Raw genomic sequence first — 21,899 nt, 5'->3', positions numbered from 1 at the left:
CCGGAACTCGAGTGGGGACGTTCCGCCTCTGTGGACGCCCCACCGCCGCGCGACTCCGACACCCCACGCGGAAATAGAACACAGAGGCGTGGGCGGAGAGCCTTGGCAAAAGGAAGAGGGTAGCCCACTCTCTTCTTACCCGGGTAAGCAAAAAGTGTAAGGCCCGTCCCTGGGTGGGCTCGAACCACCAACCTTTCGGTTAACAGCCGAACGCGCTAACCGATTGCGCCACAGAGACGGCGTTGCGGCTGAGTTGCAGGCGCGACCCTACGAGGCATGCGCGGCCCGCATGGGCGGCCCGAGCTACGTCTGCGTGCGAGCCGCACAGAGCGGGGCGGAGTCAGGACGCGAGGACGGCCCCTGCTATCTAGCCGAAATAGCTCAGTTGGGAGAGCGTTAGACTGAAGATCTAAAGGTCCCTGGTTCGATCCCGGGTTTCGGCAAAAGTTTTGGCGCTGCTAGCATCATCCTTCTCTTTGACTCAGAGCTGATGTGTGGATGTTGACATTGGCTTATGCCAACGCGGGAGGGCTTGAATGGAAAAAGGCCTCAAACCCGCCCCGCCAATCCCCAAAACTGTGAATCCAGCCCCAAAGCACCGCCCTCTCCTACCTCGATTTCCAATGTATTTTAAGTAGGTAGGATTAGAACGAATGCTAATTGTAAAAAGAAACACTGCTAAACACCAAAAGCGGCAAAAGGGAGTTTGCAAAAACATCTTTGTCTCCGATGTGTGTGTGTGTGTGTGTGTGTGTGTGTGTGTGTGTGTGTGTGTTTAAAGTTAAGTATTTATATTTGGCTTCATTGAGTCTGCTGCTGCACAGGCTTTTCTCTGTTTTCGCAGAGCGGGACAGTAGTTGTGTCGCAGGGGCTTCGTTGCTCCAACGCATGTGGGATCTTCCTGACTAGGGATCCAACCCGTGACTCCTGCATTAGCAGGCAGACTCTATTTGTGGACTGCCAGGAAAGTCCCTCCTATGTGGTTTAATTGTGACAATCCTGTGGGGCACCTGTTCTACCCATTTTACGTATAGGGAAACTGATTCTTAAACGGGGGAACTCAGGTGAGCAGCAGGGCTCCTCCTGGCGGGCGAGGACCAGCCCAGGGGTGTCGGGGAGCCTGGCGATAGAGGTCCGGGCAGGGGCAGGTGGGATCTGGCCGCCCTCACCATCCATCTCCAGCACATGCAGGAGTAAAGAGCAAGTGGGGCCGAGGGGAACCCTACAAGTCCTCAGTTCCCAAGACTGGCCAGGCTGTGGAGCTGGATTTTTGTTTTAAAATTTTAAATAAACCCAAATAAGTTAATTAATTTAAAAAATGAAGACCCAGCACAGCCAAAAACAAATAAGTAAAAAAAAAAAAAAAAAAATTTACGGTGGTGGTGGGGGGCGGGAGGCTTCTCTGGTGGCTCATTGGTAAAGAATCTGTCAATGCAGTTGTTACGGGTTCAGTCCCTGGTCCATGCAGATCCCACATGCCCTGGAGCAACTAAGCCCTTGTGCTACAGCTATTGAGCCTGTGTTCTAGCACCCGAGAGCCACAACTACTGACATAGGGGGCCCTAAAGCCTGTGCTCAGCAGCAAGAGAAGTCACTGCAGTGATAAGACCACACATTGCGATTAGAGTAGTCCCTGCTTCCGAAACTAGAAAAAAGCACACACAGCAAAGAAGACCCAGCACAGCCATAAATAAACTGTTGATTCAGAGAAAAGTTGTGAACATAGTACAGAGCTTGCTATGCTCAACACCCAGTGTCCCCTATTGCTAACATCTTACACTCACGTTCACGATTCAGGAACCAATGTGGATACATCGCCACCATGATCACGTCACAGCTTTAAAGAGCTCGTTTTCTCCTCACGTCCTAGTCCTGTGAGCCAGGCACCTGGGAGCCGAGCCCCTAGCCCCACCCAAGCCTTCAGATGGTGCAGCCCCAGATGGAGATCTGAGACCACAGAGTGGCGCACAGGAGAATGTAGTTTCTGGACAGCAGGGGCCGGTTTCACTGCTGATGCAGGGCTGGACAACTCAGGCACTGGATGGGGAGGGAAGAGCCTGATCAGGAGCTTGGGGTGTCCTGGGAGAACCTTCAAACAGGCAACCCACCAGAAGCAGGTCTGATGGGGCAGGGAGTAAACAAGAGGGCAGGCAGGGAGGGAGGATGAAGAAGACAGGGAGGGGGGGTGGGGGTGGGGAGCAGGGCTAGAGGAGGAGCAGGGAGGAAGGCAGAGGGGCCAGAGGCAGAGGGAAGCTGCAGGGCGGGGAAGGAACGGGAGCAGGGGCTGGGGGAGGGGGTGCCCTGACAGGAAAGCCTGGAGGGAGAAGCCCCGCCTCAGAGTTGAGAGGCCATGACCACACTGCCCAGACATGCATAGCTGATTTGAGATTCTCAGCATGCTCGCGTGTGCCAGGCATTCCTCGTTTTAATCAATTTCCCGAATGATGATGGGCTTAAAGAAGTGCCCAAGTAAACGCAGGGAACTCCTCCCCAGGAAGCAGTTTTGTTGAAATGTGCTCCTCCTTCCATTGGGGGTCTGATCACCCCCTCACGCCATCTGGGCTGGAGCCAGACAGGTGAAGCAAATGCAGCAAGAGCGTACTGATGAGCTCTGGGGTCTGGGTGGAAGGAGGGTCAGGGAGGGCAGACTGGGAGTGTGACCACGTGGGAGATGACCAGACCTGGGGGCAGCAAGGTGGCCGTGCAGAGGCGCAGGCAGCTTTTTCTAGCTGGCTGGAGCCCAGGACGGCTGAGGGGGGACCGCAGGTGACGGGGTGCAGGGAATCTGGGGCTTTGGAGGACAGGGATGCAGGAGGCCACAGGCCAGCTGGTGGGGGCCCCTGCCTGCACTCCTGTGCTGGGTGCTGTGCTGGGTATGTCTTCTTGATGCTTCAGAAGCAATCCGTGTGCTGACTTCCCCAGGGAGCTGGGGCCAGCTGGCAGGCCCTTCTGAACATCCCTCACCTGGTGAGCCAGTTGGGTCAGCTGGCTCCAGCTTCCTTACCGCTGCCCGATACCACCTGGGGGCATCAGCAGGTCCCACCTACCACCGCCTGCCCTGGTGGAGGGACAAAGCTTGAAGACAGACATGCTCAGAATCCACAGAACACAAGACACAGTGAGAGCTGAGACACCGGGTGGGGGGGGGCGGCGGAAGCCCCCAACACATCTGCTCAGCAGGGCACAGTGCATCTATAGACACCTGCTCTACTCGGCCTGGTGTGGGAACCCCCTCCCCAGCAGGGTTAAGGGCCTCCAGAAGCAGTTGTTGGGGACAATGTGGCTGCCTGAGTGCCTGTACATGGTGGGCTGCAGGCGGATCCCAGAAAAGAATAAGCAGGGCTGCAAAACGGCCTTTAATTCCAGTCTCAACAGTTCAGTTCCACAAGCAGACCTCAGAACAGATATATAAAAATACCCAACGGTAATGGAATAGTTCATGTGGTCCCCTGCCCCCAAGAGCGTACTGCTCTCCACCCGGACCTGTTTGAAGAAGGCTCATTGTCAAAGCACCTTCTAGAAGCGGTGAGTCCTTCCAAGTCAGCCCAGCCAGGACACCCCTGGGGTCTCCTTGGAGGGTGGCTCAGCCGGACCTCGGGCCAGCGGCTGCACCTCTGCTCAGGGTCATGCAAAACCAGCAGAGAGGTCACATGCCGGTGCCTGGTGCCTGCAGTGATGGCTATACCTCCTTCCTCCTGGACCACTCCACTCTGGTCAGGGCCCACTCCTTCACCCCTCCAACTCCCTAACCCCCACAAGAACCTCTCCCCACTGGCCAGGCTCAGACTTTGTGGTGCAGCCATCACAGTGGGGACCTGGCTGTCTCCTTCCACAAGCAGCTCCACGTCAGCTTAGAATACATAATCTGTGGTGTATAGAATTTCTGTGACCGCACAGAGGACCCAGCCTTCAGGCAACTGTCTCCGAAGTGGGGGCCCCTAGCTTGGGACCCTCGGGCGGCAGGGGACCTATCCATGCTCTGGCTTTAAGACAAAGGGCTGGTTTCCGCAGGTGCCAGGCCACAACCCCACAGCCCAGGCCACATGCACAGTGACCCTGGCCAGGCTGGATGGGAGCAATGACCACTAGGGATTGTCACACCGGCCCAGGAGTGGGCTGGGTGGAGAAACCCACAGAGAGACCGAGGAGGATGTGGCTGGAGAGGTTCAAGGTCTGCCTCTCCCCTGCCCGAGTGCCAGCAGAGGCAAGAGTGCGGAGGGCAGCTGGTCTCTGGGCTGCCTCTCATAAACACCGGGTTTTCTCAAAAACACAGAACAGAGGCACAGCAAACTCAGGAGCCAGTGTGAGAGGAACCGCACAGAAGAGAGAAACAAATGGAAAAACACACTGTGCCGGGAGCAGCACACTTGTATGTCTTTAAAACTCCTGTTGAATGTCAGATACAATGCTTTTTAACATAAAAAACAAATGTGCACCTTCTATGAACCTACACAGTACAGTCACAGGTAATGATGTGAAATTTAAAAAAAAATAAAATAAAAAATAAAGTGTTTCTTTTCTTTAAAAGCCTGTTCTGTTGGGAAGTATACCTTCCACAAGAGCCAGGAAAACAGAACCCACAGACAGAAGGAGGCAAACGGCCTGCCCGGCCCCCAGAGCGCAGGCATGGAGCACTGCCACCGCCTGCTTCAGCATCGCCGATTCCGTTCTTCTAGGAGCTGGTTATCAAATATTTCTTTTTCCCTGCAAAAACAAAAGGAGATCACCTCATTTTACTCAGTAATTTTGTTTTAATAAACGTCAACAATCTTCCAAGGCAACAGAAATAAAAGCAGAAATAAACAAATGGGACCTAATCAAACTTACAGGCTTTTGCAAGGCAAAGGAAACCATCAGCTTACAGACTTGGAGAAAATATTTGCACGTGATGTGACTGCCAAGGGCTTAATCTTCAAAATATACGAACAGATAGTACCACTCCATAACCAAAAAACATACAAACAACCCATACCACTCCAAAACCAGAAGACAAATGATGCAATTGAAAAATGGAGAGGACTTATATAGACATTTCTCCAAAGAAGACAGATGGCCAAAAGGCAGATGAAAAGATGCTCAACATCACTCATTATAGAGAAATGCAAATCAAAACTACAATAAGGTCTCACTTCACACTGGTCAGAATGGCCACTGTTAAAAAGTCTACAAATAACAGATGCTGGAGACAGTGTGGAGAAAAGGGAACCTTCCACTGTTTGTGGGAATGTAAATTGGTACAGCCACTGTGGAGAACAGGATGGAGGCTCCCCTCAAAATTATTAAAAATAGAGTTGCCGTATGATCCAGCAGTCCCACTCTTGGACAAATATCCAGATAAAACTGTAGTTCAAAAGATAATGCACCCCAATGTTCATAGCAGCACTACTGACAGCAGCTAACGCATGAAAGCAACTTAAATGTCCATCAACAGATGACTGGATAAAGATGTATACACATACACGATGGACTACTACTCAGCCATGAAAAAGAATAAAATAATGTCATTTGTAGCAACATGGATGCAACTAGAGATTATTATACTAAGTGAAATATTTGTAGTTTTTTTTCTGCCACACAGCATGCTGTGCCAGATCTTAGTTGCCAGCTACAGATGGAACCTGATCCCAGTAGAGAGAATGTGGTGTCCCAACCACCCAGGAAATTTCCATGCTAAATGAAGTAAATCAGATGGAGAAAGACAAATACTGTGTGATATCACTTTATATGTGGAATCTAAAATATGACACAAAAGAACTTCTTTACAAAACACAGACTTCACAGACATAACTTATTGTCATCACAGGGGAAGGGTTAGGGGAAGGATCAATCAGGAGTTTAACAGATGCAGACTGCTATGTATAAAATAAATGTCAAAGATTAACTATAAAGCACAGGGAACTACACTCAATATCTTCTAACAAACTGTAGTGAAGAGAACCTGAAAAAAAAAAAAGATATATACACAAACAAACATACATATATACTGAATTACTGTTTCCCTGAAAATAATGTAACGTTATAAATCAACTACATGTCTATTAAAAACGAACAACCTCCGTCATCCCTTAAACAAGAAGTGAGTGTTCAGTGGGGACACGGTTTCATAGTGTCCTGGAGATGGCGCGGATGCTACACGACAATATGAATGAGCTTAATACCACTACGATGTATGTTTAAAAGTAGGGAACGTGGTGAATATTATGTATATTTCACCACAATGGAAAAAAAATAAACTACAAAGAAAGAAGATGAAGTATCAAGTCGGCCTTAAGTGACTATCTATTATCAGGTAGGTGAGTGGCCGCTCCTCTCAGGCTAGACAAGAAACGTGACCCTGAAGGGGATGCCCTTGAGGGAAATGGGACACGGCAGCCTAAGGACCCCACAAGGAGACCTGACCTTGTCTCTGTGTGAAGGTTCAATGACCTGTGTATAAGAACTAAATGCAACTATGGTGTGAGAAGATGGGGGAGGTGGGTACATTGGGATGGACCCGCTGGACAACTAAAACCCAGCCCAATGGAACCCTGGCCGCCCAGGCTCAGCCGCTTGGACTGTGTCCCCAAGGCAGCAGACAGTGACTTGTGCAGCACACAGCACCCCCCACCCCGCCGCCTGAGACAGGACACCCTCTGACTGGCGCCTGAGCTTGAGGGAGGCACTGGATGGTGAGGGGCCACTTGGACCTCGGTCTCCGAGAGCACCTGCTCTCTATGCGGTTACATGGATGGCCAGCTGACCACTGAGACCAGGGACAGACTCCATTGTGAGCGCCTGCTCGGCCCTGGCCCAAGACCCTAGTTGAGTCTTCAGCCTGTCAGGGCCACGCGGCCGGCCTGCTCCCAGCCAGCCTGGCAGCAGGCCCAGAGCCGGAATTAGGGGCTGGGAGGCCAGCCTGGGGCGGTTCACCATGGATGTAGAGGAACATCTTGATCACTGCATTCTTCCTGCCAGCCAGGGACAGCAGGCGGCAGCTGCCGCTTAATCTCAAGGTTTCCTCAAACAGCCATGGCAGTGAGGTGACAGGGGAGGACAAGGGGGAGGTGGACGTCAGCCCTGAGGATCAGTTCAGATGAGGTGGGCGCAGCTCTGCCCACTCAGACCAGCGGCCCAAAGGCCCAGCCACCGGCATGCAGAGACAGAGCCCTCGGGACACAGTGTGTGGCCCACCTACCGGGAGCTCAGCGCCGGTCCTCGGATGTACTTCTCCTCGGCCGTCTTGTAGTCCACTGCATCTACTGCTGAGATTGCGCAGATGATGGCCTGCAAAGAGGCAGCACGGGTCAGGCTTGGGCCGTGTGTGGCCACTCACACCAGGCTTGGAGAAGACCACAAAGGTGGACAGTCCAGTCGCCAGGGCCCTCCCAGCACCGGACTCACACATGCACACCATCTGCGAAATCTCTGCTCCCAGTGAAATCGTCAAGATGAGAGTTCATGGCACTCAAAGCAGAGAAAGGCAGGACCCAGGATGTCCCTGGCGCCAAGTGGCTAGGACTTGGTGCTCTCACTGCCAAGGCCAGGTTCAATCCCTGGTCAGGAACTAAGATTCCATAAGCAAGATAAGCAGCACCCTCCCCCACCTCCAAAAAAGGCAGGCCGCCAAACAAAAAGCAGCTGTAAAAATCTGAGTGAACCAAAACAAACAAAAAACACAAAGTGGTAAACTGAATACACATTAGACGTCTGGTATCACAGGATCACTGTTAGTTACTCCAGATGAAAGTGTATTGCAGTCACTTCAAAATTCTTACAAAGTCCTTCTCGTTCCAACCAGGGATCCCTCACCTGGGCACGGCTGACATGGGGCCGTCCTGGGCTGTAGAGGGTAGAGCAGCGTCCTGTTCTATGCCAGAAGCATCCGACTTGTGACAACCTCAGAAACCCTCAGTGTCCCCAGGGGGCAGGGTCACCCTTCCTACACTCACATTACAGTGTGTCCAGAAGAAGGGGCTGGAGGAGCATATGGAGCAAGGCCACTGCTGCAGATGGGAATGGACACATGAGGGTTCACAGAGTTGCTTTATTTTTTAACGTACTTGAAATTCTCTGCGGTTACAAAGCTCAGTGTTCCTGAGCCTTCTGGCAGTCCCACACGTTCTGTTCCCATCCGCAGTGCCCTCTCTGAACTGAGGCTCAGGTGGCACCAGGTTCAGGGAAGAGGATGGAAAACGACACCTGGCCCCTCCACCTCGCTGCACGCCCTGGGAGACCTTCCCCCCACACACACACCCTGCACGTGGAGGACCCACTGACCACTCACCTCAGGCAGTAACACGTCCAGGATGAAACGGATGCCGTCTCCGTGCCCACGTGCCAGCAGCTGGCAGCCCGCCTGCTTGTACACACCCTGCAGGTACTTGACCACCAGGTCCAGCTGCTCCTCGTCCTCCAGGTAGGTCTCCACACAGGTCATGTACTGGCCAGAGCTCAAGAAGGTCTTCAGCCACCGGGATGGCTTTCTGTTCCTCAGGATGGCCCGCAGGTGGCTCTCGGCGCCCCGTGCCTTCACAATGTACTCTACCAGCTTCTGGTTGGCCCGATCCCGGGCGGCCCGCGAGCGGTCGGGCAGCACCTTCCTGTAGGCTGGCCTCCTGCCCTGTGGGCTCCCAGCCACAGGCTCCTCGGGATCTCCCCCACTCAGCTGGGGGAACCTCGTCCCCTGGACGTCCTGCTGGATGGACTTGCGGACAGGGGAGCCTGTGAAGGAAGCAGAAAACTTCCCCTAACTGGGCGCCCTCAGCAACCATGTGGGAAGGGGCCAGGACACCCCATCTGGGCAGGAACCCCCACAGGACCCTCACCGCCCTTCCCAGCTCTGCCCCCTACTGCCCACCCCACAGAACCAGCATCAGCTCATCTGCACTGCTCCATAAGGACCAGTGCCACTGAAAATGCCCAGGAAGAGGCAGAGGGGAGGAGCCACCCAGATGCCCCAGCTCTGCACACTTGGCGAGTGGCTACAAGTACAGACGGTAGGTGGGGGCCCCTCAGCAGGGGATCCGTGGGGCCTGGAGACCCGGGGGCGGCTGCACGGTCAGCCTCAGGCTCGAGACGCGCTGCCCACTGCACAGCCCATCCAGATATCAGACAGAGAAACTGCCGCTTCTCGATGGCTAGGAAGCAAATCCTGCTTTGAAGGAGTTGGTGACTTACTTATGTCAGCCGCATAGTATTCCAGGAAAGAGCCGGCGAAGGAGCCACAGCCTGCAGGGCAGGAGGGGTGCTGGTTACACAGGACTGACGGTACCAAGCTGCCTGCCGGGTGTACACCTCGACTGCGATCAGGAACTGGCAGAGCACCCTACCCCGCCCCGGGCAGTGAGCCCCTGTGGATGGAAACCACCTGCATGCAAAGGAAACTGTCCTGTTTGGAGGCAGGATGGAGAGGAGAAGCCCACCTGAGGGCCAGGCTGTGCTCACCCTGGGGACATGAAGGGAAGCCCACATCACTGCCCCAGCCCCACGCACCGAGCCGGACCCTGTAGTCAGTGATGAGGGAGACACACCAGCCGATGGCCTGGGCGAAGTCCTCCTTTGCCTCGTCCTGCAATGAGACCCGGACGGCGGTTGTCAGCAGGAGGCCGCAGGCAGCGCCTCCCTCGTCCTGTGTCCTCAGTCCCTCGGCCAGGAAGGAACCTGAGCAGGGCTCCCGAGGCACGTCTGAGGCCGAGGCTGCTCAGAAAATGGTCACTCATGGGCCGAGCCCTCAGGGCCAAGAGAGAAGCACAGACCTGAGAACAGGAACGGAGAGACCCCACCCCACTGCAGCCGATGGGCCAGCAGAAGGAGAGGACATAGGGTGTGTGAGACTAAGCCCACAGGAGAAGCCTCTGCGCCTGCGACTCCAAACAAACACTCCTCCCAGAGTGTTGGTGGGAGGAGGGTGCTGCCCCCAGGGTGGGACACCCCTGAGCTGGGAGGACCAGCGAGACCAGCCCAAGACCCACAGGTGTCTGATGGGAGCAGGCAGGAAACTTAGGGTGAGGAGAGTGCTCGGGCCGTGGCCAGGCTCGCTGACAGGCACTTGGGACAACTGGGGTCTGGCCCCAGGACAGACAGCCACTCCCACAGCCCATTTCCAGGAAATAGGAGAATAGCGAGGGATGCCCAGACATCAGGTCATTTATGGACGACATGCCATCTCTGCAAACCTAGGCATCCCCCTGGTATTTAATGCACATGATCTCAACCTCAATTCCTGCTCTCCTCCTGCCCCCCACCATCATTCCTGAAAGCCCAAGGATGCGCTCCACATAGGTGCCGGCCTTCCAAACAGCCCCCACATACCCTAGGCCCTAGCTCACTGTCCACGTCCAAGACGCTGCTTCCCAAGCAGGGAAGCCTCATCCCACACAGAGCCTGAACCCTCTGACTGGGCCAAGCAGACGCTGGCATCAAGGTGGAGCTGACACAAAGCACTATCTCAAATTAGACACAGTGCTCTGCCTGCACCAGTTCCCAGGGCGCAGACAGGCGGGTCACAGGGCCATGAGGTGGCCTCCCTGAGGAGCGCAGTCCACAGAATCACAACCCCATCTGGGGGCAGCTCAGGGCCCTTGGCCTCAGCCTGAGCCCTACCACCTCCCCTCCAGGGGGCACCCTGTCCACTACCAAACAGCCACCCTGCACAGGGTCAGGGGGAATGGTGGGCAGCCTCCCTGGAGACTGAGACTCTAGGGTGATGACCTCCAGCAGAGGAGGCGGGGCCGAGTGCCACTCCTGCGATGGCCAGTGTCTGAAAGTACACATCGGGGCGGGGGACAGGGTTACCAACCACCAAGCCAGCAGCTCAGAGCAGCATAAGGAATCACCCACTCACCAAAAGCGCCTGCTTCTCTTTGCAGTCAAAGTGCTTCAGTCGTCGGAGCAACACTGAGATACTAGGAGCAGAAAGCAGAGATTAATGGGACTGGTGCCATCTCATGACCCAAAAGCAGCCCTCCTCTGGGAGAGCCCCACTCATGGGGGAGGAGGCCCCAGGGAGCCAGGTGTACCTCCAGGGGTCCCTAGGCACCCCCTCCTTGGCAGTGGGGTGTTTCTAAGACTGGCTCTGGGCAGACGGTGCTTCTGTCCCACGATAAAGGTCTGTGGGGATTACCAAATGGTCACCTGGCAGGGGGTTGCTCACAGGCCTTCAGGGAGCGAACTGTGCTGTGGTTTGTGGGGGCCCATGGCCATCCAGCAGGGCTGATTCTGGAAGCCGACAAGCAGTCTGGAAAACCCAACTGTCTGGCCAGGTGTCTCAATACAGCCTTTGTGGGGGTGCTCCATCAGGGGTCAACCTCAGGGCCCCCCCACCTAGAGCACTGGGCAGAGCAGATAACGGTGCTTTACCCTCTCCCTCTGGGGTTCATGTTCCCTTCAATGAAGAGCACGCTCGCCTTCTTATCTCTCCGCCTGACGCTCTTGACCTGTAGGCAGACCCAAGAACACAAGGTGTCCAGCACCCAGGACCCAGGAGGCTGTGTTTGTGTTTTCAACACTTTCGTGGTGTCACCTTGTCAAGTGTGTGACAAGAAAGGTGGCTGGCCCGGGGTGACCAGGGCACAGCTGACACGAGGAAATGCTCAGCAAGCACTACCCGGCTCCCAGCACTGTTACAGCTGAGCAGAAGTGGGTGGGGTGGGTTCTGGTCAGTTTTATAAAAGAGGAACCAGCCGCTGTGAGCGCCCTTCCTCCCGCTGAGTCTTTTCAGGCTCAGGGCACGTTCCTCCTCATTCTGGGGGACAAGTAAAGCGAGCTTGGGGAGGTCCACAGCCAGGGGGTGGCTGGCCTGACTACCCCATTTCCTGTACTCACTGGGAATTTACAGTGCTGGCCCCAGTTAACCAAAAGCTCCCCTGGGAACTGGTAAACAGGGAGGGGCACGGAGAAGGCTGCCAACCACAGGGGGACATGGTGCCTCCGGCAAGCAAGCGCTAGAGGAAGGGAAGGAGCCCCGACGGTCAGGTCCCAACTGCCGAGGAGCTGCAGGGGAGCCAGGTTCACCTGCATGGCCAAGCTTTTTCCACAGACACCACGCAGGTTTAATCCTGTCCTTCCCAAGACTGCCAGTCACGTGCCTGGAGGCCATGCTGACTGCGTGAGCCGAGACTCACTACAGCAAAGAAAGCTGCTCCACAGGGCAGAGACCTTCCAATTCACTGCCTCTTCCCCAAATTAAAGACCTATAGCTAGAACCCTGAGAATCCTGTCCCTGCTGGAAGAGGACACAGGATAAATTCAGGCGAAAATAGAAGGGGCAAAGGCAGGTGGGTGGTGCCCTGGCTCAAAAATTCTCCACCTGACCCACTGTGTGCACCCTTCAGGCACTTGGAGGAGGTACGACCATGTTTAAGGGTGTCCACCCCACTGAGGGTACAGCCAAAACCTCAAACACCTGCGATTACATACGTGGTAGACCTACACCCTAACCTACAAACCAAAAAACTCAAATGTACAAAATTTAAAATGAGCAAATACTGGGCATTTTTTCAGAGTTGGCCTTTCTAAAGCTGCTTGGTGAAAACCTAACCTACGAGGTTCATTCTCAGCAGTGCCGGGAGGCTGAGACCCCTTGCTTAGGTGAACTTGTCTCTACATTGTTGCTCACGGACCCACCGTTTCACCAGCAACAACAGTGAAAACCCTGTCCGGGCCCAGTGTCTAGAATGGGGCACCCTGGGCTGCACACTAGGGAACCAACTGACCGAGCGGGAAGCAGAGAGGTGTTCTTACCACGGCCGGCCAGAAGGGGTATTTTTGGTATTTATGCCAGACTAGCATCCCTACTTCAAATGAACGTGGTTCTAGAATTTAAAGGAAAGAAAAAAGCAAAAAAGAGACATGTTAGATCCATATTGAGCACCAGACAAAGCTGCTTGAGAAAACACAACCACAGAGATGCTGCTCAAGCCCAGTGTTAACGTGGTGCCTGGGACAGACCCAAGAGTTGGGAAGGCAGGGTGCACTCCTGACCCTGGAACCTAGGTGCTGGCCACCAGCAGCTGGGGTGCGCATGGATTTCCTGGTGGGGACCACGCGTGTACCAGCAGGGGCGCAGTGCCACCTCTGCCACTTTTCTGAGTCTCAGATTACTCCAGGGCAAAGCACTTTTTAAACGTAGCACATAAACAGAAAGGAGACCGTGGCACACAGTGAGGACCCCACACGGGGAATAAATTTCTGAGAAGCTCATCTGAGAAACTGGGGGCTTTAAAAAGTGGGGGGGGGGAGAAGAACTATTTAAATAATCATAAGGTAACTACAAATGATTTCTGAATAAAATTTAACTATATTCTCAACCAAAAAAAAAAACAAAACCCAGAACAAGTAAATAACTCAACGTTAAAAAACCAGGTAACAAAAGCAAGCAGGGAACAGAGGCTGCTCGAAGACCCCAGAGTGAGGCTCATGGCCGAGCTGCAGCATATGACAATAGGAAGAGCTTTGAGGGACAGGGGGCCGTGATGGAGGAAGGGGAGACACCTGGGGCACAAGTGGAGAGCTGGTCACCCTCGGGAGGAGCACAGGGCCACCCAGGACAACAGTCACAGGTGCAGTCAAGCCAAACACCAGCAACCAAAACCCATGGAAGACAAAAGCAGGAGAAAGGAGCTAACTCTAGGGCCTCCGGGGGCTGAGTGACCCCTCCAGGTGGACAGAAACGCCCTCTGCAGGAAGGTACGGGGCCCCTTTTTGTGCCTGCGGGAACTGATACCAGTGATGCCCCAGGAGCCCACACTGCAGGCCCCCAGGCTGGATGCATCCAGACCCCCAACAGCGGGGTAGGGCTTGGTGAGTGACCCACACCCCCACCGTCCCTCCCAGTAAAGGATGACCAGCCACCATAAGAACAATCGGAAGAGCCCATGGGAAATACCCAAGAAAGCGGATCAGCCTTCCAGCCAGGCAGGAAGGGCCCCCAGACCACCCCGTGCAGCTCTAGCCACAGTCTCTGAATGCACAAATATCTCAGGCTAAAAAGATTAAAAACAAAACAAAACTAGACTACGTTAAGATGAATGGTTAATGGGTGAGTGGAAAACTGAAGCCAGTCCTCAACTGTTTAGTTCAAGGCAACTAACTTTCCCAAGGCTGGCTTGGATGCTTGGGCCTGTGTCCGATCCCTGCCCGGGAGGACAGGGCAGTTGACCTGTGCACTGCTCAGCGCCGGGGCGGGGGGCCTGCGTACACCTGGGAGGGGCGCCCACCCTGCTGTGGGGACACTGTTTGGGAGGGCTGAGAGGCAGCGCCAGGCCACACCCAACGGTGGTGACAGAGCCCACCTGTTCACTTGGCCGCCCTCCGCCATTCCCTCCAAATGGCGTCCTGGGAGCCTCCCCCACCCCCCCGCATGTGTTTGTCCTTGAGAGAGGGGAGCCAGGGCTCCCTCTCTGTGAGGTCTGGGTTCAGGACAAAAGCCAAACAGCGAAGACACCTTCCCCAGGACAGGGGATGTCAGGGACCTTACCCCAGGAAGGTGCCAGTCACTCACCGTGATATAGCAGGATTCTCGGGGGCTCCTCGTCATCCTCGTCCTCCTCCAGGAGAGAGTTCACAGCGCTCGGCTCCATAAACTCTTCAGACAATGGTCGGGCTGCCAACAAGGATAGATCAGACCTTACTAGTCACAGTCCTGGGGACTTACCCAGGGAGCACCACCCCCTGATCCCTGAACATCAGCTCAGAGAGCAAAGCCACCACAACGTGGACTTGCCCTCAGCCTCACTCGGTGAAAGCATGTTCAACAGAGGAGACAGGGCAGGAGTGGCCGCAAGTGCGAGGAGGGCAGATGAATGAACCAGGGGCCTGTCCCTCCTAGGGTACACTCGGCCACATGGGGAGGATGCGGCTCTGGGGCTGGCCCCCTTCAAAGTAGTAGTCCCTGCTTCACTGCCACTGCTGGGGAGGGGGCCCCTTGAAAGGGGAAGAAGAAAGGCAGACACCCGGAGCGAGTGTGGGCAGGCAGAGCGCGGTACCTAGCCATGCAGAAATGAAGATCTCCAAATTAGCATTTCAAAACTAAGTGGGATGCTACAGCATCCCAACAGAGAAAACCATAGCGCATGGCTGCAGCCACACAAAAACTCATGCACGCGGGAATCCTGAAAAAGTCAGGGGCCTTTTAAGTGAGTTAATCACTTCTGAGATTCCTGCCAGTTTAACAGGAGTGCATTAGGGCTTCTGCAATGGGAGGAGAAAGGAGTTAATCCTCTGGGAGCAGACACGGCGGTAACGCGGCCACCGTGTGCCCCTCCAGTCCCTCCGCCGCCAAATAAAAATAAAAACACAAGTATGGGAGGCAGTTGAAGTGCTTAGAGCATGGTGGAGAGATAGAGAGGCCCCAGGAAACTTCTACTCAGGATCTGTTCTGGTAATGATCTCATTAAGATCTGGGGCCTGGCTCTGGATCGGCCATGGGAGAACCCACTGCCAACCTCTCCCAACTCACCCTCTTGGGGCCTTTACCTTCCTCCAGTGGCCGGGTGTCTGCTGCCTCCTCTGCAGGGCCGAGCTGAGCAGGGCTGTGGGGACTCATGTGAGCCCTCGGCCTCTGGCCACTGTCCAGGCCCAGGTGCTCTGCGGGACAGCCATCCAGGGGACTCAGGTCCCTGCCTCCGGGAGGCGAGCACAGGGCTGCCGGGCCGGCCCCTGTCTCACCATCTTCCTGGCCGGCTCCCTCTGAGGATGGAGCCACTCTCTGACCCGAGTGGGGTCCCTGTGCCGGGTTCCTCCCTTGTTTACCGAGAGGTGTCATCCAGTCTACCTGCTGTTTTCTGGATGCCTCCCTGTCCTGAGCGCCACCGCTGGCTGAACACATAGCCGGGGCATCCAGGCCTCCGCTTCTCTTGAGCCCCTCCTTGTGGTCCACTCCGTACTCCAGATCCTCCTCACCAGCTGGCAGGCCGGACAGCCTCTGGGACATGCGTTCCCTCCTTGTTGGCCCCGGACTGCCCGCCGTGTCTTCAAGGAATGATGGGGAAAGGCTAGGTTTGGGGGGCCAGGAGGCTGGTTCCATGGGCTTCACTCTTGGAGGCCGAGGGGTCGTTCCTTCCCTGAAAGAGCTCCCTTGTCTTTCGTTCAAGACATCCAGAGCCACGCGGAGTGACCGCCGGTAGGTCAGCTCCTCCAGGGGCGCAGCAGGAGTCCCGTCCTGCGAGGCTGTGGGACAGAGGAAGAGGAACAAAACCTGGTGCTGAGTGGGCCCCAGGCTCCAGCACCCAGAAACACCGTGCCAGCTCTGGTGTGTCGCCAAAGCTGGTCCTTACACCTGAAGAGGGGGTGATGCTTCTCACCGGCATATTCCCCAGAACCATGGACTTGGGCATCAAACCACAGCTGTTCGTTCAGGGCTGCAAGGCTTCCTTTCCCCAGAAAGCACGCTGACTGAGCCTGCCCTGCCTGGGCTGGTATACTCCTCTAGATTTCAAAACAATACTGCCCACAAAATGTATTCAGATATTTCTCAAATCGTCTCTCAGCCTTACAATTTCAATTCAATCAGGGTCAATAAATAAAGGACACTGCTGGCAGGGTATTTTCGGGTAGGGGCGGCGGGGGTGGGGGTGGGTAAGAACAGCTGCCTAAAAAGCTCTTTGTGGGCCAGCAAATTGTCCACACTTCCCTGCAAGGGCGTTTCAAAGCCAGTGGACGGCATCGCAGGTGCAAAGATTCCGGCCTGACCTCCCCACCACCACAGTTTATTCATTCATTCCCATGCGCGGCTCTGGCACCCTTTATTTGAACAAGATGACGGACGCAATATCAGAACTCAGCAGGCATAAATAACACCTCCTTCGGCACAGGACTCTGCCCTGTTTAATATTAAAGGTGCCCATAAACACCAGCCCCCCAACACGATCTGCACGAACAATCAGGGCAGCCGAGAGGTGGTGGTGGATGCTGCCTGAGCTGGGCACCCGGATCTGAGCCAAAGCCATTCCCTGAAAATGCAGGAAAACAGACCCTATTTCCCAGTCGCCGCTGGGAGATCCTGGGCAATCTTTTCACAAGACAGAAAATTCTCTGCATGTGGAATAAGCTCTTAGGTAGGCACCCAGTGGGTCTGGGAGTGGGCAGTGCACCAGGGGTTAAGCTCAGCCAGACTCCAGCCAGGTCTGTCTCACCTATGACACTGACCCTTGAGGGGATGGGAGTCAGGGCTCCACTACCAGCCTGCCTCGCCCTGCCCTTGCCCTTGGCCTCCACAGCCCTGCAGACACCAATGGCCAAAAGGCTGATGGCAGTGACACCGTTTTTTTCTCCCCTAGGCTTGGGCGATAAAATGTAAATATACACCCAACTGCTTCTTAAACCTTGGACGGAGGCCAGACCAGCAACAGAATCGTTTTACAGTCTTACTACAGATAAGTGGAAAAAAAAAACCCCACACAGAAAGAGAAGCCTCTTGCCCTTTCTTGGGGGAGGCGCACCCCTTCTGAGTGCACTGCAGGCTGTGGACGGAGCCAGTGGGCCCTGATGCTGCTGTCACTGGCCATCCGGGGGCGGGGGCGTGGGCCAAGGACAGGACGGGCTCAAGAAGCAGATTCTAGAAGGTTAGAGACAGCAGCTCCTCTAGTTCAGGGAAATCACGTTTCCTTGAAGGAAGGGGAGAGACAGGGAACGGGGTCACTCTGCATCCAGAAGGCCAAGTCTGTTTTCTCCCAGAACACCCTGTGCTCTTGCCAGACCTCACTGGGACGGAAAAACATGCTCTCACCTAATGAGGAGGCGATGTCTTCGATGTGCGCCTTTCTCAGGACCTTGGCTTCCGCGCTCTTCACCTTAATCCTGCGGGGACAGGGACGCCCGTTATGCGCCACCAGCAATGCCACCGAAACCTTCGCAAACATATTTTGCTTTAGATGACAAAAGAATCAGATTCGTTTTCTTCTTTCGCACCCTTCCACTCAAACCAGGAGTCACTGCCAACCAGGAATTCAAGCGCCTGAGGTTAGAGGCAGCGAGGACCCTTGTGAATGTGGCTTTTTTTTTTTTTCCTTTCCCCTTTTAAGACAGAAAAAGGCTGGTTGGATTTAAGAGTAAAAATGAATTCAAATTGTGACTTTTATGAGGTACATCCCACTTTCAACTGCACAAATAACTCCTTTGTTAGATTTCCAGAGTGGATGATAATGTCACTAAAAGCTGTTTACAGCCCAGCAGGTGTGTTTTAGTTTAAAAGGATGCGCTTCCCTTTTAAACTCGAGTATTCAATTACTTTCCCAGCCTCAGGGAAAGTGTGAGCTGCGGACTAAGCAGGCTTAGGATCGGCTCTAAAGAAAGAAGGGTCGAAGGATGGGGACCCGGAGATGCAGGAGCAGGGGCTGACCCTGTTTCATTTTCTACTTAGAATCAGGAATTCGCCCATCAGAAATGCGCAACCTGGGCCATTTTAATCGTCCCCAGTCATCTGTGTCCTTCCACCATGGGATGTAACATGGTACCCTGCGCCCTCCATGCATCTGCCTTCTGAATGCTAAACAACAGTTTCTTATTACAAGCACAGGCTCAAACATCAAATATCCCAGAACGCAGGGGGCTGACACACGTTTCTGAAAGTCACACAGACCTATCTGTAGGAAAGAAACAGGCCTACCTGAACCCCAACGAGAGTCTACCAGCATATAATTTACACCCATCCCATTTTTGTACTGATCTCTCTGGATATCAATACCACATAGAGATTCTTCAATTTCCAAACATACATAAAATAAAATTGGTTGTTTTCCTCTTCGGGTTACTGTGACCACATTGATAAACAAAGAAGTGAGAAGACTTAAGAGCAGACTTCACTTTTTTTTGGCCGGGGGGTGGGGTATCACAAATCCCATGCAGGAGGACTACAAAAACACAACACTTAACTTTTTGTCTAAGGAGAGTATCTGAACGTTTAGAAAATATCCTTTTTTCCTCTTATTTTTGGCTGACTTTTCAGTTCCAGCCAGGACCTACATTAAAAAAAAAAACACAACCTTGTTACAAGCCAAAAAACACAGCTGACCCTGACAAGCAGTAGCGACATATAAACACAAATGCAGTGCATGATTCTTAAAGAATATAAGATAGGACTGCAGACACAGGGAAACTGAGGCACAAAGGGACAGCAGCAGACCGAGACCAAAAGCAGGGTCTTGCCTCAAGATTTGGCCCTCTTCCCACCACACTGCTGGAAAGCGTCCCCAAGACAGTCCTGTTATTTACTATCAGGGCTGCTTGCCAAAAATTTCCTTGAGTTACAGCCTTACATGCCTTTTTATAGCTGACACTGCTAAATTCTTTTTTTTTTTAAAGCGTGAGGGAAAAAAAAAAAAAAAGACACTTCCAGAAGTGTAACCTTGTAAGCACTCGACCAAAACCCCATTAGACCAGGAGCAAGGACCGGTGCCAACAGATCTGAGCACCAACTGTTCAAACTCAATTATTTTGCTGAAGCGACTCCTAGGTATCTCCTGATAAAGATTTTACTTGTCACCCGAAAGTCATTTCTAATTCCTGAAATTACAGAATAATGGCTGTCACCTTTGCGGGCCATAATCGCTTTTTCCATCTGCAAAGGACATACTTGGCATCCGTCATGATTTAGACTCATGTGGCAAGTGGTAATGATTTGGCACAAACAAAGTACTTGAAGGTCTGACGCGACGTGCCCTGCAACAAAATTTGCACGGTGGTTTATAACATCATTTGCTTCCCGCTTCGACGCAACCACAATTCTTAAGGGCGAAGGTGAGTCTGGCTGATCCTCAAGTAGATGGTTCAGTTCCATCATCCTGTACCGAGGGGCTCCATGCCAAAAAGAAATGACTGGCCTTGATGCCTGGGGAGGCGCCTGGATTATTTTAACAAATAAAATTCAGTCAAATTCCCTCCCAAAGGTTCCGCCTAGATTATTTTTAAAAGGCTCCTGAATAAATCGTCCCCGTGCTGAGGGCCTGCCTCTGACCTCGGCACGAGAGGCGTTTTAAATGGTCAAAGCTTACAACCCTCCCGTGTTTGGGGAGCTAACAATTGACCCCGGCGCAAAAAAATAAAATCGGAGAAAAACGACTGCTCTTAAAGGACGGGGACAGCTGCAGGCCATTCATTACATCAACCAGGAAGGCTGATCTGGCTGCTGACAGAAAAGAGGAGCTGGGGGGTAGGGGTGGGGGTTCGTTTGTGCAAAGTTGGGGGGTGGTTCACCACAGCAGGAGACTGGGCCCATTAGCAGGGGAGGGGGATTCAGGCAATAGAGGTGGGGATTCAGACAGCAAGGAGGCGATTCAGAGAGAGGAAGCCAGGTTCACGGAGCAGAAGTACGAGCGCAGACAGCAGAGGGTGGGTTCAGGGCAGGGAGGAGGGGGCTCAAGAAGCAAAGGAGAGGCTTCAAGGCGCAGAGGAAGGGGTTCAGGCAGAGGAGGAGTTCAGTGAGCAAAGGTTCAGAGAGCAGAGAGATTCAATGAAGAGAAATGGGAGATCCGCTGCACGGCGGATCACCGCCCCGGGGAGCCTCTTTCGGGGTTCGCCCCTCCCCCCAGGCCCAGCCCCGCCGCCACGGCCGGCCCGAGGGGCGCAGCCTGCCGGGCTCACCAGGCCCCTGGCCTCCCCAGTGCGGCGTCCCCGAGCCCGGTGCTGGGGGCAAGGAAGCCGCGGCGGCCTAACGGCGGTGGCACCCGTGCCGCCCCAGGCGCCGCCGCCCGCGCCCGCGCTCGCGCTCACCGCCTCCGCCGCCGCCACCGCCGCCGCTCCCGCGGGCAGGGGGCGGAGCCAGCCTGGCGTCGGCGCCAAGCCCCACCCCCGTCGTCGACCAATGGGACGCCCGCGTTCGCGTTGTGGCCCCACCCCTTCCGCCCCGCAAGGCGCAGAGTGACGGGCGGGCGCGCGCGCGAGGCTGACTGACGGGCGCGGGGCGCGATGGCTGGCGCTAGGTGGGCGGCGACGGCGGCGGCCTCCATCTTCCCGGCTCAGGCCCGGCCGTCTTCCGCCTGCGCCGGTCGGGTCCGCGTGGTCCTCGAGGCCCCTCCCGCCGAGGCCCTGGAGGAACCATTGAGAGCCTTACAGAACTTTCCAAGGCCGGAGGTGCCTGACGTGAGGCGCCACGGCGGTTCCGACCAGCATCCATCAGAGGAGGGGTCGTGCGTTTTCACAAATGACCCACTCGTGTGGGCGGTGACCCGGGAAGCAGCTACCACGCTGGGGCCTGCCTTCCCGCTGTGGAGTCGGTGTGAAGACACTGTGCTGTGAGATGTGCGATGTAGCGACCCCACAAACGGCCCCCGCCCCCACCTCAGCTCCGAGTGTGTCTGTCCCGTCAAAGGCAGAAGTTGGGATTCAGGGTGGCCCGTTCGGGAACCTGTGCTGCTCGGCCCGCCTCGTTCTGGGAAGTTTTGTGTCAAACGTGGCGGGTCCCTAGGGCCCAGCCCACGCAGGGACAGGTGACCGCTTGGCCCGTCCCGCGGGGATCAGAGTCTGGGTTAACGAGGTCGAGGTGACTAGTGGGGTTCCTTCATGGCCTCCTTACCTGAATTAATGGAAATATCGTGGGAGGGGGCAGGTGTCTCAGTTCTTTAGCCATTTGGATGTTCTGTTTCCGTCGTTTTAGAAAATACCAGATTGCGGACTTCTCAGGTTGTCCAGTGACTAAGACTGAGCTACCAATGCGGGGGGCCAGGGTTCCATCCTTGGTCAGGGAACTAGATTCCACATGCCACAGCTGAGAGTTCACAAAACTAAATGTCCCACATGCTGCAAGGAAGATCCCACGTGAAGGCAACTAAGACCCGGCCCAGCCAAATAAAGATGTTTTAGAAAAGAAAATACAGATTCCGTCCTGATACAGGCTCCCTTGCTAGGGTGTGTGTAAATACGTTTTCATCTTTGATTCGGTTCATGGTTCAGGAACAAACTTAGTATGTTTTTCTTCCCATCATCAA

General features: G+C 54.5%; 1 protein-coding gene and 2 non-coding genes across 15 annotated transcripts; 1 reads left to right on the top strand and 2 right to left on the bottom strand.

Moving 5' to 3' along the window:
* Nucleotides 1-164: 164 nt before the first annotated feature.
* TRNAN-GUU (transfer RNA asparagine (anticodon GUU)) lies at nt 165-238 on the bottom strand. Its single transcript has one exon. It is a non-coding gene; the product is annotated as a tRNA-Asn (tRNA).
* Nucleotides 239-370: 132 nt separating this feature from the next.
* TRNAF-GAA (transfer RNA phenylalanine (anticodon GAA)) lies at nt 371-443 on the top strand. The gene has a single exon. It is a non-coding gene; the product is annotated as a tRNA-Phe (tRNA).
* A 3,907-nt stretch (nt 444-4,350) lies between these two features.
* Nucleotides 4,351-21,689, bottom strand: PWWP3A (PWWP domain containing 3A, DNA repair factor). 13 transcript variants are annotated; one of them, XM_086411367.1, is made up of 15 exons: nt 20,557-20,706; nt 19,507-19,635; nt 18,850-18,935; nt 17,705-17,775; nt 15,454-16,146; nt 14,480-14,581; nt 12,721-12,791; nt 11,338-11,414; nt 11,113-11,196; nt 10,823-10,883; nt 9,472-9,547; nt 9,157-9,207; nt 8,264-8,700; nt 7,175-7,263; nt 4,351-4,704 (listed from the first exon to the last, which is right to left on the bottom strand). In XM_086411367.1, exons 2-15 carry the CDS (start codon nt 19,561-19,563, stop codon nt 4,650-4,652), a joined length of 2,010 nt encoding a protein of 669 aa, XP_086267493.1. In that variant the 5' UTR covers nt 19,564-19,635; nt 20,557-20,706; the 3' UTR covers nt 4,351-4,649. The 13 variants fall into 13 exon arrangements, with proteins under 13 accessions (XP_086267493.1, XP_086267482.1, XP_086267487.1 ...); XM_086411356.1 differs by lacking the exons at nt 11,113-11,196; nt 20,557-20,706 and adding an exon at nt 21,488-21,689; XM_086411361.1 differs by lacking the exon at nt 11,113-11,196 and having other exon boundaries at nt 17,705-17,825; nt 20,557-20,722.
* Nucleotides 21,690-21,899: the final 210 nt, after the last annotated feature.

The sequence above is a fragment of the Bos grunniens genome, chromosome 7, assembly GCF_055505025.1.
Source record: "Bos grunniens cultivar Pamir isolate PY7600 chromosome 7, Bosgru_T2T1.0, whole genome shotgun sequence".
Classification (NCBI taxonomy): Eukaryota; Metazoa; Chordata; class Mammalia; order Artiodactyla; family Bovidae; genus Bos; species Bos grunniens.
Note: the sequence above shows the minus strand (reverse complement) of the source record. Positions and strands in the feature narration are given on the sequence as shown.